Source organism: Fusarium mangiferae, assembly GCF_900044065.1.
Source record: "Fusarium mangiferae strain MRC7560 genome assembly, contig: FMAN_scaffold008, whole genome shotgun sequence".
Classification (NCBI taxonomy): domain Eukaryota; kingdom Fungi; phylum Ascomycota; class Sordariomycetes; order Hypocreales; family Nectriaceae; genus Fusarium; species Fusarium mangiferae.
The window spans coordinates 959,323-972,118 of record NW_024573928.1 but is presented as its reverse complement, the minus strand read 5'-3'; the positions used below and the strand labels follow the sequence as shown (position 1 = coordinate 972,118).

The 12,796-nt window shown below is 49.8% G+C and overlaps 6 protein-coding genes across 6 annotated transcripts; 3 read left to right on the top strand and 3 right to left on the bottom strand.

Annotated features, from left to right (window-relative positions):
* Positions 1–59: 59 nt before the first annotated feature.
* FMAN_11285 (uncharacterized protein) lies at positions 60–1,650 on the bottom strand (the record flags this gene model as incomplete). Its single annotated transcript, XM_041834080.1, has 4 exons — positions 60–434; positions 482–1,327; positions 1,377–1,454; positions 1,504–1,650. The coding sequence occupies 4 exons, from the start codon at positions 1,648–1,650 to the stop codon at positions 60–62; spliced, it is 1,446 nt and encodes a 481-aa protein (XP_041684379.1).
* Positions 1,651–2,906: 1,256 nt separating this feature from the next.
* Positions 2,907–3,455, bottom strand: FMAN_11284 (uncharacterized protein; the record flags this gene model as incomplete). The annotated part of the gene is made up of 1 exon (XM_041834079.1): positions 2,907–3,455. The coding sequence occupies one exon, from the start codon at positions 3,453–3,455 to the stop codon at positions 2,907–2,909; it is 549 nt and encodes a 182-aa protein (XP_041684378.1).
* A 949-nt stretch (positions 3,456–4,404) lies between these two features.
* FMAN_11283 (related to transcription initiation factor tfiid 100 kDa subunit) lies at positions 4,405–7,091 on the top strand (the record flags this gene model as incomplete). The annotated part of the gene is made up of 4 exons (XM_041834078.1): positions 4,405–4,563; positions 4,879–5,061; positions 5,109–5,914; positions 5,963–7,091. The coding sequence occupies 4 exons, from the start codon at positions 4,405–4,407 to the stop codon at positions 7,089–7,091; spliced, it is 2,277 nt and encodes a 758-aa protein (XP_041684377.1).
* A 798-nt stretch (positions 7,092–7,889) lies between these two features.
* On the top strand, positions 7,890–9,672 carry FMAN_11282 (uncharacterized protein; the record flags this gene model as incomplete). The annotated part of the gene is made up of 3 exons (XM_041834077.1): positions 7,890–8,426; positions 8,481–9,464; positions 9,514–9,672. The coding sequence occupies 3 exons, from the start codon at positions 7,890–7,892 to the stop codon at positions 9,670–9,672; spliced, it is 1,680 nt and encodes a 559-aa protein (XP_041684376.1).
* A 330-nt stretch (positions 9,673–10,002) lies between these two features.
* Positions 10,003–10,482, bottom strand: FMAN_11281 (uncharacterized protein; the record flags this gene model as incomplete). The annotated part of the gene is made up of 1 exon (XM_041834076.1): positions 10,003–10,482. The coding sequence occupies one exon, from the start codon at positions 10,480–10,482 to the stop codon at positions 10,003–10,005; it is 480 nt and encodes a 159-aa protein (XP_041684375.1).
* A 505-nt stretch (positions 10,483–10,987) lies between these two features.
* FMAN_11280 (uncharacterized protein) lies at positions 10,988–11,850 on the top strand (the record flags this gene model as incomplete). Its single annotated transcript, XM_041834074.1, has 2 exons — positions 10,988–11,174; positions 11,228–11,850. 2 exons carry the CDS (start codon positions 10,988–10,990, stop codon positions 11,848–11,850), a joined length of 810 nt encoding a protein of 269 aa, XP_041684374.1.
* Positions 11,851–12,796: the final 946 nt, after the last annotated feature.

The window sequence follows — 12,796 nt, the reverse complement described above, 5'->3', positions numbered from 1 at the left end:
CTAGGTATGCACCATCCCGTCCCCAAATGTACGTCTCACGAGAGATCATATGTCCTCCCTTAAGCACGAGTCTGTTGGTTTCGTCCAACAGTAGCTGCGCTGTCTTCGCTGTTGGGTCCGAGCATTCTCCGACTAGGATCGTCATCGTCGTCGCTCATCAACCCATCTAACTCGAATTCTTGAGCATCCCGCAGTTGACCGTCTTCCACCCCGAGCCCGTTGGCGTAGTGGTTGTTGCCGAGCTCCTTGGTGTCCAGTGCAGGGTGAGCAAGGCGGTCCCAGAGACCAATGAGCATGTTGACGAAGAGGAACATGATCGAGGCGAGAGAGTAGGTAATAAGGATGTACGAAACGTGGTCCATAGCGGAGCCAGCAACAAGATTCATTTGCTCCTCTGTAGCGCCCATGAAAAGGAAGCCAGCGGCATACATGAACTGCAAGTGTTAGCTTAACTTTGATTGTGAAATGCGGGCTGACTTACAAAAACTGGAACAAACTGGAAGCTGTTGGCAGTTCGGCCATCTTCTGAGATGGAGTGAGCATCCCTGAGCACAAAAGCAATCTCAATGATACGAGTAATGCCCACGGCCATAAGGGTGTAGCCAAACATTGTATGCGTAGCTGCACTGACCATCAGCTCCTGAGGATGGGCAGACATGGCCCAGCCTGTAATGAAAATAACGAAGCCGGGGATGAAGTTGCGCTTGGGGTTTCCGTCACGGTCCTTGCTCAGCCAGATACCAGCCAAACCAGCACACCACCAGATGATTCCCATTGTCGTATGTTGCCAATCGTTCTTGACCCAGTCGGTTCCCCAGCGATGCTCGGTAAATGTGTTAACACAGCCCCATGCAGCAATCGCAACGCTATCGTAGAACTCCTGCGAACGACCATGTCGTCGGATCCAGAGCTGGCCAACAACGAGGATAATGGTGAGAAGAATTCCGTAGGCGATGAAAGCACCACCCATAATAAAGTGAGCGGCGCATTGTCCAGTATGATCTCCCTGGCAAAAGCCAAGAGCTGTGATTCCACCAAAGATCATCTGTGTCCATGACAGGACTGGCATGAGCTTGCCGATGAAAGAATGACACGGGCGGATCAGCTTTCGAATTCTACCATTGATGCCTTTCTCCCAATGTCCTTTGAGGTAGAGTCCGAGAACAACCTGCGCGGCAAGGAGAAGCTGAAGAATGTGCGCAAATTTGCCATGAACGTGATTCGGAATGAACTCGCGGCCCTTATGCGCATGACCAAGGAAGAAGCCAAGAATGGCGAGAATGGTGCCAACGGCTTGGGTCGGAACGTGCCATCGATTCTTGGTCATCTAGTGGATGTCAGTGTGGTGCCAAGGCTGAGTAGGTTTGTTTACTTACACCCAAAACCATACCGACAGGGAAGATAACGCCGTACGCTAACATCTGAATGAAGATGTGAATCCATAATACCGTATCCTACTACTCGTCAGCCACTGGTCCAGATTTCCAGGCCTGTTAAACGCACTAAGGGTTCCAAAGAGACTGTTTCGCCCTCAGGAATATGGCTTGCATCGTGGTCGTGGGCTTGCACAGCTGTGACGAGAAGCGCTACTGTCGCAACCTTGGATAGTGAAGGCGCCGCAATGGCCTTCGACTTATAATCGCCAATCATGGCCGTATCGTCCTCGGATTTCCGTCAATATCACGATCCAATGTCTCCGTGCAAATTGTGAGCAATCGCAGTTTCGGCTCCGTTCTTCCCGCCGTAACAACCGTCGGTGGGGGATCGTCGATGTCTAGCGGCGTCCAAATTATTCAATTGTAAGCAGCAATCGCTGGGGGATCGTGGCTCGATAAGCGAGTAGATAGCGAGATGTCGAGAGCAGAGCAAACAAAAGACTGCGTTTGTACAACGAGGCAGAATAAAACTCCTCTAGGGAGACCAAAGGGTGACGAGGAAGAAGGAGATGAGGAAATTGGGCAAACTCAAAAGTTGTTTCCTGGTGTCGGTTCAAGTAAAAAGGCCGCCAACCTCTCCCACTTCCCACCTCGGGCCCTCCATACTTGAGGTTCCAGGGGGCTCCATCGATTGAGGGCGTCATTCCGGAGCATTCGGCAGCCTGTCATTACACAAAGCGCGATGGTGATTGGTTGCTTTTGATATCAGGCGTGGTGTTTTCCCACTAATTCCTGCAGCGCCAGGGGGGCTGCCGGAGCTTTATTGTCCGCTAATAGAGCAACGTGCGTCGACTGGGTCCGATATACCCGAATCCAAGAATGCCATGTTTGCAACCAAGTCTTGGTCCTCTTGGAGTCTCAAGTCAAGTGTTTTCATGAGCAGTTTATGAGACATATAGTCGCCCATTACCCAAAATATGAACAGAAGTCCTTGAAAATGGAGCTCATGCATTGACATCACCATCTCGTAGTAACGGGAATATACTGACTCTAGTGGATGAAGGCCATGGCTTGTTCAATGGTTGGAGTCGTCCCCAAGAATTAGAAGTCCTGGCATTAATGGACTCGAAGCTGATCACTGACTTATTGGACTCCATTTTACAAGTGCTGTATTTAGATGTCCGTATATCCGTCAAATTCTTTTCTTAGCATCCACCAGTACGATACTACCTTGCCGTAGCTACCTACCCTAGGTAAGGTAGCTAGGGGAGGAAAAAAAACTTAGGGCCTTGATCTTAGGCGACAAAAAGATTTGGTTAGCTTAATATAAATTTAGCCCAAGTTAAGGGTATCTTTTGCTGTGTTTATTAGACTCGGAACATGAAGTTCAATCGTCAATGGATTTGTATTGTGCAGCAAAGGTTTTGAAGGGTTGTTTCAGTTGTAGTTTTATCAGGATGACCGGGAAGATAATGGCCCCTTTCCTAAACCTTCCAGTAACATTGTATCTACCACTCAGGCCAATCCCATCTATCGTGATGCCGACTCCAGCTTTGCTTCCTTCTCCTTCAGTATTTCCTTGGCCTTTCCCCAGAGCTCTGCCTCCATATCCCTCTCAACTCTTGTCCCTCGACTGTTCAGCCAACCTGCTCCGATGATGCCCACAGCTCCTACTCCGTTAGGCGTCGGTTGTGGGATAATGGGGCCCGTCTTATTTAGACGAGGCGGCGGAGCAAGACTGATGATATTGGCTTCTTCGAGTGCCATAACCTGGCGTTTGATCTTGACGTCGACGGTGTGAAGGGCCCGGAAGAACTGATCTGTTGCAGAGGCGAAGGCTTCTTTTTGTGTTCCAGGATCTAGTGATGGCTTCGTAGGTTCGGTTGATGGATCCATACTCTGGTCGGTTTCTGTGGCTTTTGGTATCGTGAGTGCGTTGAGTGCTGTGGCAGTGTGTTTCATGAGCTGGATGATTTGTTGGTCGATGGCGTTGAGCTGGCGGATGTTCTCTTCAATAGTGAATGGCTCATTGCGTGATGATTCGGCACCAGCCATCTCGACATCATTTGGGGAAGCCATGAATGTGACCCCCGAACTTTGAGAGCTTTTCGTGGAAGTACGACGAAGTTGACGATACTGTGTCCTTGGATTTATGCTCAAACCCTCAATTTAACACAAGGCTCAGCTGGAACAAAGGGTTGTGATGGTTCAGTCCAAGAAAATACCCAGGAAGGGCAATCGGGCTTTCAATCTTCAAAACCGCCTTACGTTGATGCAAGTAGATGAATAAAATGTAAGTGAGTTCTCTGTGATAGTGAAGCTGAAGTGAGTTGAAGTGCAACCGAAACGGATCTCATTGAATGAAAGATCAAGTGAGAGGTACGTACCCGCCGTCACTGGCAGATGGCGGTGGCGGCCCGTGCAAGCATGCTCAATCAATTGTTTCAACAGCAGCACGATTTGTTAGGATGAACGATGGGAGAAGGCTCCCAGGATGCAAAACTACAAAAGAGAATTATTGGACATAAGTAAGTTGGATATCCTTGTGTATGTGTGCCACGCTCTTATTGTCTCGCAGAGTTCAATATCATATTGCGCCGCTTAATCATCGGTTAACCTCCAGGCGCGCTCTGCTAAGCTTTGGCGCGTTTGATCATCCACGATTCACTTTAACTTTCAGCATTATTGAATCGAGGTTACAACTCACACAAACCTTAGGATCTCATCGTCTTCTTAGCTACAATCATTCTTCTTCGAACCATCTTAATTCACAGATAAAACCGACACCAACTCTTTCGAATATCCGATAAAGAAGGACACTGCCACAGACTGGCGGTTTGTGACCTCTCATCTCATCACCTTGAAGAGCGACAGGAGCTGGTCCCCATCCGAAAGACACAGCTGGGGTATGACATATCGCTGAGGGACACTCGCTCTCTCTTCCAGCGTGTGGCTTAGATAGGCTGGCTCGAACACCTAGGCTCCAATCCAAACTCGCCTTCTTCTCTCACAGTCACTGCCCTTCACTATGTCTGGGCCAGCACAAACACCAGGCGCACCTCAAGCGCCAGGCTATCAAGGACCTGCACCAACACCCCCAGCTCCAACACACGCAGCAGCAACCGCCGCGACGGGCCAAAGTGGCTCATCTGGAGGCCCAATGTCGAATCAAAACCTCAATCAGATTGTAAGTCACTTTCTACTTGTTTGTTTGATGAATCTCCATGGTCGTCTCATTCCATTACACCACCAACATAACGGCGACCATTATATCATCTGCCCCTTAGCACTTTCCATGACAACACATATCAAGCACCACCCATACTGCACATTGGCTCCATGTATCCTGTCTAGGGTGCTTATCTCAACTTCTATTCATCTTGAGCCGCAGTAACGCAGACCATCATACATCCATTACAAACACATATAATTGATCAGCTCGCGCACCATAATTATCATGGAACCTCCGCCGAAATGTGCAAACACTGAACTCAATGCACAGGTCACGGACTACTTGCTCAAAAGGGGGTTCAACCGAACCGAAGAGGTGTTTCGTCAGGAATCTAAACATCTCGGCCCCGATGGCAAGCCTATCTATCAACTGGCCAACCTCGGCCCCAAAAAGTACCAACGAGCCTTTGGACTTCTACGTGAGTGGGTCGAGAACAACTTGGACATATACAAGGTATGCCGTGGTGACCCTCTTACTGTTTCCTTTGCTTACAACCCCAGTTCGAACTGTCCAAGCTGCTATGGCCCGTCTTCGTCTATTCTTTCCTGGAACTTGTCCAGCATGCCTACACTGAAGATGCTAAGGCTTTCCTCAGAGACATCGGGCCCAACTTCCAGCCGGTACACGCGGATGATCTCAAGACCCTTGGTACCATTACACTACCACAACACATAAACGAGAACCCCATGACAAAGCTGTATCGGGAAAACAAGTACCGAATCCCCCTGAACCAACATGCCAGCGGTGATCTTTTTAACTTTCTGGAGCGTGAGTCTGATCAGGGTGGTTCCGTGATTCGCCAAGTCCTGGCAACCTACTGCCAGATTGATTCTACAGCTCGTGGACCTATTACCCCCTTCAGTTTCGAAGCTGTTTACAGAAGGTCAAGGAACATGGAGATAGAGAGTATAGATACCAACGAAGGTATCCCGGGCGTCAATATTGGCTTGTCGAACAAGGACGTTCTCGATCCAACTGCTCCCCTGAAGCTTGGACCACTTCCTATGGATGCCGACCTGCGCGACGATGTGCGAGCTGAGCTTGAGGAAGAGGAGCGACGAATTCCGCCTCCTCCCGGAAAAACATCGCTAGTGGATGAGTTCGACCAAAAAATCAAACGTGAGGAGAGTGCAGATGCCCCAAGCAGAGCAGAGTTACCCTTACCACCCTCAAGGCCGAGGGACATCATGCTAGAAATGCAAAAGCTTCGAGAGAATCGCGACCGATTCAAGATCGACGGTGCGACGGGGGGCGTGGGAGTCCCTATCAGCGCATGCATGTTTACATTCCATAACACGCTTGGAAGGTGAGTTTTGACAGCCCCGTGGGAACCGCTGATACTAACAAATTTCAGTGTTGCATGTATGGACTTCTCCAACGATGGACAATTAGTGGCAGCTGGTACCACGGAATCTTACATTCGTGTTTGGTCGCTGGATGGTAAAGCCTTGCCCACGATGAACGCGCACGAGAAAGAAGCCAAGTTCAACAGCCGCAAATTGATCGGACATTCCGGACCCGTTTACGACGTGTCCTTCTCCGATGCTGTTTCTGGCCCTCCGCAGAAGCTCTTTGGCGACGAAGGAAAGTCGAACCCTGCCATGGACACGAGACCGAAGCTGCTACTATCGGCATCTGCGGATGGCCAGATTCGTCTGTGGTCACTAGAGTCTTGGAGTTGCCTATGTCTTTACAAGTCCCACGATGGACCTGCTTTCAGGACACTCTGGGGTCCTCATGGACACTATTTCATCAGTGGAGGATACGACAAAGCTGTTCGACTGTGGATGCAAGATCATGCTTCCCCTCAACGATTGTTGGTTGGGCATGACACGTCCATCTCAGCACTTGCATGGCACCCTAATGGCCTCTATGTCTTCTCCGCCTCTGACGAGACTGACAAGTCGATCCGTATGTGGTCTGTCGTAACTGGCGGTTGTGTCCGCGTGTTCACAGGCCACAACGAATATATCACCGCCTTGGAATGTGCGCCAAATGGTAAGATCCTAGCAAGTGCCGATTGTGCAGGTAACATCTTCTTTTGGGACCTTGCGAAGGGAACACGCATCAAGCGGTCACGTGGCCACGGTAAGGGCGGAATTTGGTCACTCAGCTTCAGCGTTGAATCCAACGTGCTTGCTTCTGGTGGTCAAGATGGCACAGTCCGACTCTGGGATGTCGAGCTGCCTTCTGATCCCCAAAAGGCGAGCCAGCAACAGACAGGCCTCGATACGACAGCAACAGGGGCTGATGGCACAAGCGCAGGAGGCACTGCTGGTGAAGCTTCTCGCGTGACAGCCGGAACTTCAGGACCAGCGGGTACCAGCGGCACCACCGGAACTCATAAGAAAAAGAATAAGGAGGTGATGATCACTCCCGATCAGATCAGCGCGTTCCCGACGAAGAAGACACCAGTGATGAAGGTCAAGTTTACACGGATGAACTTGGTAATTGTAGGCGGCTGTTACGACCCCGAACGTTAGGAGCGGGAGGCAGTCGACCCAGTTGCTCGCGAGAATCGGCGAAGGCAACAATTTGCCGCTAAGTTTGGAATAGATTTGGGGCTGACGGCGAGACCTCGCAAATAGTCGACGATGAAACTGGTCCAGACAATCAGGAGAGGCGCAATGGGCTACCTTCGTATAGCAGTCACGATCACAGGTATTAAGAATATACAGCGAGGGCAGGATGATTCCGATCGAGACTAGATAGAGAGACTGGTTTCAGTGAACAAGCTGGAATAGAGAGCAGTCCACAGGAAATCGTTTTGGGGCTGATGCCATTCTTTGAAACAGAGCATAGATGTGCTGTAGTAATAGAATATGAGTAACAACAACCACGGAAATCTGTGAAGAGATGACCATCTTTCATTGCGGTTGCATATGTGAGCATTGTATCGTACCTAGGTACCTACCTACTAGGCAGTCTAGAAGAGAAAAGAAAACTTAGGACCTGAATCTTAAGTAATAAAAAGATTTAGGGAAACTTATAAAAATTTAGGATATTTTTATTAAGCTTAAGATATATTTTATTAGGTTCATTTTAATACCCTCTATTAATGTCTGGTGTTTTCTTGCTCCCTGAGGGCAGTCTTTGGAGGAGTGTAAGTTGAAGCTGGCTGATATAACAATACGTACCTGCCTGGGGAAGAGTGGGGCCGTCTCCGCTGACGTCCGCACGCTCCCCAAGCTTCCAACCTCTCTACCTCTCAAGCCCATTCTATCAACCTCGACGACTTTAAATCCCAACAGAGTAGCGTCTCGCGATCGCATTAATTAGATATGGACGTCGAAGAATCGCCTTGGGCCGACTCATCACAGGCCGCATCGCAACAGGGATCGCAGCCTGAAACCGCGGCCTCGCAATCGTCCAATCCAGCTCCCTCCGCTTCCTCGTCGGCCCCTCGTCCATCGAGAGGACCTCGTCGCCTGGTCGCTCAACCCACACGTCTCGAAGCTGTCGATGATCCTCTCGGTCCTCTCGGCGCCGCCACCGAAGACAATGGCCCTGCCCAGGATGCCCCTCCGGTGCCTCCGCAAAAGGAGCAGATGGTAATTCGTACCACCATGCCGCAGCCCCAGCAGCAGCGACGACCTGCGGATCCCCACCATATCGACGATGATGAGAACGATGGGCCAAAAGCTCCTCGCGCACCTCCTCCCGTTGAGGCTGCCCAGCCCAGTGCCGTTAGGAGCAGCAATCAGCCGAGCGTTAGTGTTGAGCAGGCTGCCAAGCCGACGTTCCAGATTACGGTTGGAGATCCTCACAAAGTTGGCGATCTGACAAGTTCTCACATCGTCTATTCCGTTCGAACCAAGGTATGAAGAGCCGGTGTCCAATTAACTCAATCAAACACTTACGCAGAGAAACAGACTACTTCCAAGGGATACAAACAGCCCGAGTTCGAAGTCAAGCGCCGATATCGCGATTTCCTCTGGCTTTACACAACTCTCCATGGCAACAACCCTGGAATTGTGGTTCCACCTCCTCCTGAGAAGCAGGCTGTCGGCCGCTTCGACAGCAATTTTGTTGAGAGCCGACGAGCTGCTCTTGAGAAGATGCTTAATAAGACCGCGATACACCCTACGCTCCAGCACGATCCCGATCTGAAGCTTTTCTTGGAAAGTGAAACTTTCAATGTGGACGTTAAGCACAAGGAGAGGCGGGAACCCATTCCTACCGAGAGCAAGGGTGTGCTTGGGTCTCTGGGTATCAACGTTGGAGGCGGAAACAAGTTTGTGGAACAGGATGACTGGTTCCATGATCGCAAGGTCTATCTCGATGCTCTCGAGAATCAGCTCAAGGGACTTCTCAAGGCTATGGAGACCATGGTCGGCCAACGTAAGATGATGGCCGAGGCAGCTGGGGATTTCTCAGCTTCCCTCCACGCACTCTCCACAGTTGAATTGTCACCCTCACTATCAGGCCCTCTTGATGCTCTTTCCGAGCTCCAGCTTACTATCCGAGATGTGTACGACCGCCAGGCCCAGCAAGATGTTCTGACATTCGGCATTATTCTCGAGGAATACATTCGCCTCATCGGTTCAGTTAAGCAGGCATTTGGCCAGCGACAAAAGGCGTTCTATTCATGGCATGCTGCGGAATCGGAACTACAGAAGAAGAAGGCCACACAGGACAAGCTTTTGAGACAAGGAAAGAGTCAGCAAGACAGACTCAACCAGATGAGCGCTGAAGTGGGCGAGTCAGAGCGCAAGGTTCACCAAGCCAGACTTCTTTTCGAGGATATGGGCCGGTTGATGAGGAGCGAGCTTGATCGATTCGAGAAGGAGAAGGTGGAAGACTTCAAGAGTGGTGTTGAGACATTCCTTGAAAGCGCAGTTGAGGCGCAAAAGGAGGTGAGTACAGTGGAAGGGGTGAAGATAGAAGCTTGCTAACCTGTAACAGCTTATTGAGAAGTGGGAGACATTCTTGATGCAGCTTGACGCCGAGGACGACGAGTCAGTATTTTATAGACCACCAGTATATCAGCAGCAACAGCAGCAAAAGGGAGGCGATACTGCTGTTGACCGCGCTCGAGCGAGGATAGACGAAGACTCGGACTAGATGGACCGGGCGTCGGTTTCCCCTACGCATCTTGGCGGTTCTATCTGGTAGCGATGAGGTTGAGCTCCTGATGGGAGGAAGAATTATATTCACGTCCACAGCGATGTTTGACTATTGATCAGTTCCGAGAATCGGAGACACGTGTTTTTTATATCTTACAAGCCTCGGGGAGCTTTATAGCTGTTGTACATATCGAACCGCCCCCATCCACCTCATACTTCCAATTCTCGGATGCCCTCAATAGTAATTTATACAAGACTCATTTTCACCCACAAGCTGACAATGGGCTATGGTTTTTGTGGAGCTGTTCTTCCTCTATTATATCATTGTTTACTTTCTCTTCTTTGCCTGCTTCTTGGGTCCCGAATCCCTCATAGCGTTCGCATCTTGTGTTGGTGCATATCCAGTGATAAGATCCGCGTAACCTTCGTCAGCTGCCTCAGCAGCGCCTTCGCCCTCCTCAGCATGAGAAGCATCATAGGCACGGCCGTAACGTTCTCGGAAAGCAGCCAATTTACCAGCCTCATCAAGCTCGACGTTCTTGAGTGACTTCTCAGATGGCTGCCACAGCAATGTGTTGCGTGTGTCCTTTGTAGCGCGGTAAATGGGCAGTGGTGAAGTCGTTCGCATGGTGTATGCGGAGCCATCGGATAGGGTGACGAGCTGGGTGAATGTGTATGGTCGGCGTGGTCGAGGAATGAATGTGGCATGACGGACTTGGCCGAGGGAGAGGCGGGTTGGTGAGCATGGTGTTGAGAGTGTTGTTCGTAGAGGCGAGAGAGTCGCCGGCGACACTGAGAACTTGGCCATTGTGAATTGGAAGCGCTACTAAGAGCGAGGCTGGAGAAGACGGATTGACGGCCCTGGCAGCGATTGACGACCTAGATTGGTGGTGAAGCTTCGGATAGGTGGGCTTGAAGTCGATCGGTAAAATTTAGGATGCGAGGTCCGAGTGCCAAGCATAACCCTCAGGGACCAAGAAAATACCGGACCTAGATTTAAGATGACAAAATAAACTTAGTAAGAGGTATCTTAAGGCTCTACTAAACTTAGATTCATTTTATGCTAACTTACTCGAGTCTTTTTGTCACTTAGGGTCAAGGTCCTGAGTTTTTTTTATCTCCCCTAGCAGGGGTACGGGATCTTATCGATAAGGGAATGATCGTTTCTTCGTCATTTCTTGACCGGCTAGGCCTCCGACTGTGAATGAGTGAAATAAAAAGGCGCCTTTTTATACGAGGTGACTTCACGTCCTCTCTGCGGTTTATTTGAGGTTATTTCCAGTGCATTTGTTGATAATGCGCTGTGGTGGTCAATGAAGAGCTCCCGAGCGTTGCGCAATGGCGCTGCGACAGTACTTGTCATGACGAGAAGCGGGACCAGAGGATTCAGTTCTTTGCGGAATACTGGTTGCCTACAGCGTTCAATAAGAGGAATGGATGTTGGTGGAAGATACATGGCTTCGGTGTCAGGGTCTCGTTCGTCGCAATCGGCGCTACATCGTGAGTGGTTCTGCCATGGCTGGCCTGTTACTCTAGCTAATGCTATACTGTAGATAGAAGAAATCACACAACTGCGACTGCAACTACATGGCATACATCCCCAGCCAAACCCCCGACCGTCCATCCAACGAAACAAGGCCCTCTCTCCGAACAGCTACGCTCTATCATGCGTCTCCTCCCCCACAGTGTCGTTGTCTGTACATCAAACCAACCTGGCGATGGCCCTCGCGCCATGACAATGTCGTCTTTTACATCATTGACACTCGCACCTACGCCTCTCGTCACATTCAACATTGCCACGCCGAGCAGAACTTTAGATGCTATAAGAGCAAGCGGTGGTTTCAACGTACATATCCTATCAGGGGATGAGCGGGGCGCAAATGTTGCGAGTCACTTCACAAAAGGCAATTTTGGAGGGAATGCATTCAAGGGACTGGAATATACCCAAAAAGATGACGAGGCGCCCATAATAAGAGAGGATGGTGTCATGTTTGCACTTCGGTGTAGGGTACTCCAAGATGCGCCAGAGGGGGGGCTCTTGAGAGTGAGAGATCATGTCATCGTGGTGGGAGAGGTAGTAGAGATGGTGAGGGTTGGGGAAGAGGAGGATGAGGATTTTGGGCTTGTCTATGCGGACAGAAAGTATAGAGAGGTTGGAGTAGTGTTGGAGATGTAGGTGATAGGGATTGTATCAAAAGCTGGATAGAGTGTATAGTACCTTGTACAACATGGGAATTCAAGGTTTGGCGAAGAACATGGGGTTGTCGTGGTTCTCGAAGGTTCATGATAAACGATAACAAATGACAGATTCTGGAATAGAAACAAACAATTTCATGCCGTTGGATTGCGGGTAAGTTTGGCTTCTAGCTTGATGTCTGAGGTGGATATCATGGTCACTTGATGCTCGATTGGCAAACCACCAAAGAACAAACCAGAAGGATCACAAACAAATATCCAATTTTAGCAGTTAAGCAGCCTACAGTTTGCCCAAGATTAATGGGTGCTGAGCATATTGTTTATCTCAGACAATCTATCTGCCTTTCGATCAACCTCGGATTGAAACATTTGTTACTTGTACAAGGGGACTCAGCCTTGCTTTCAATAATTGCATGTCATTGGTCTACACAAATTACAAAACGGCTCAGCACAGCTACGCTTTGAACTTCGCCTGGGCTACTGGCAGATGGGTAGGCCTCAATTGAAACAGTTGGCCGTCGTAAGCAATGCCCAGGCAGCACACGCAACAGTCGATTTGTGTGGCTAGAAGATTCGATTCGATCGAGGGGTCGTTACTTTCGCTGGGGTAAGAAAGCGGAAGCGGTGGGACTCTGAAATGGAATGCCTAGGAACTTGAACAAGGGTCTTTTTCAGCCTCGAATGAGGGGTCACTCAAAGATCCATCCATGGCGATAAGGCTCTGGAGCAGTTTGTCTACGCTAACAATGAATGGAGTTTTGCCGTCACGATTGAGTTTCTGTATGATTCATGTAGATCAATGAAATCTCTGCTTTTCACAATCACAGTGGTTCATTGTTTGACTCGGATAGCCTGATGGGGTTTGTGGTACCTGAATTCGCAAAAGATAGACATTTGGGGCGATGCACGTCGAGCTTGTGAAGGGC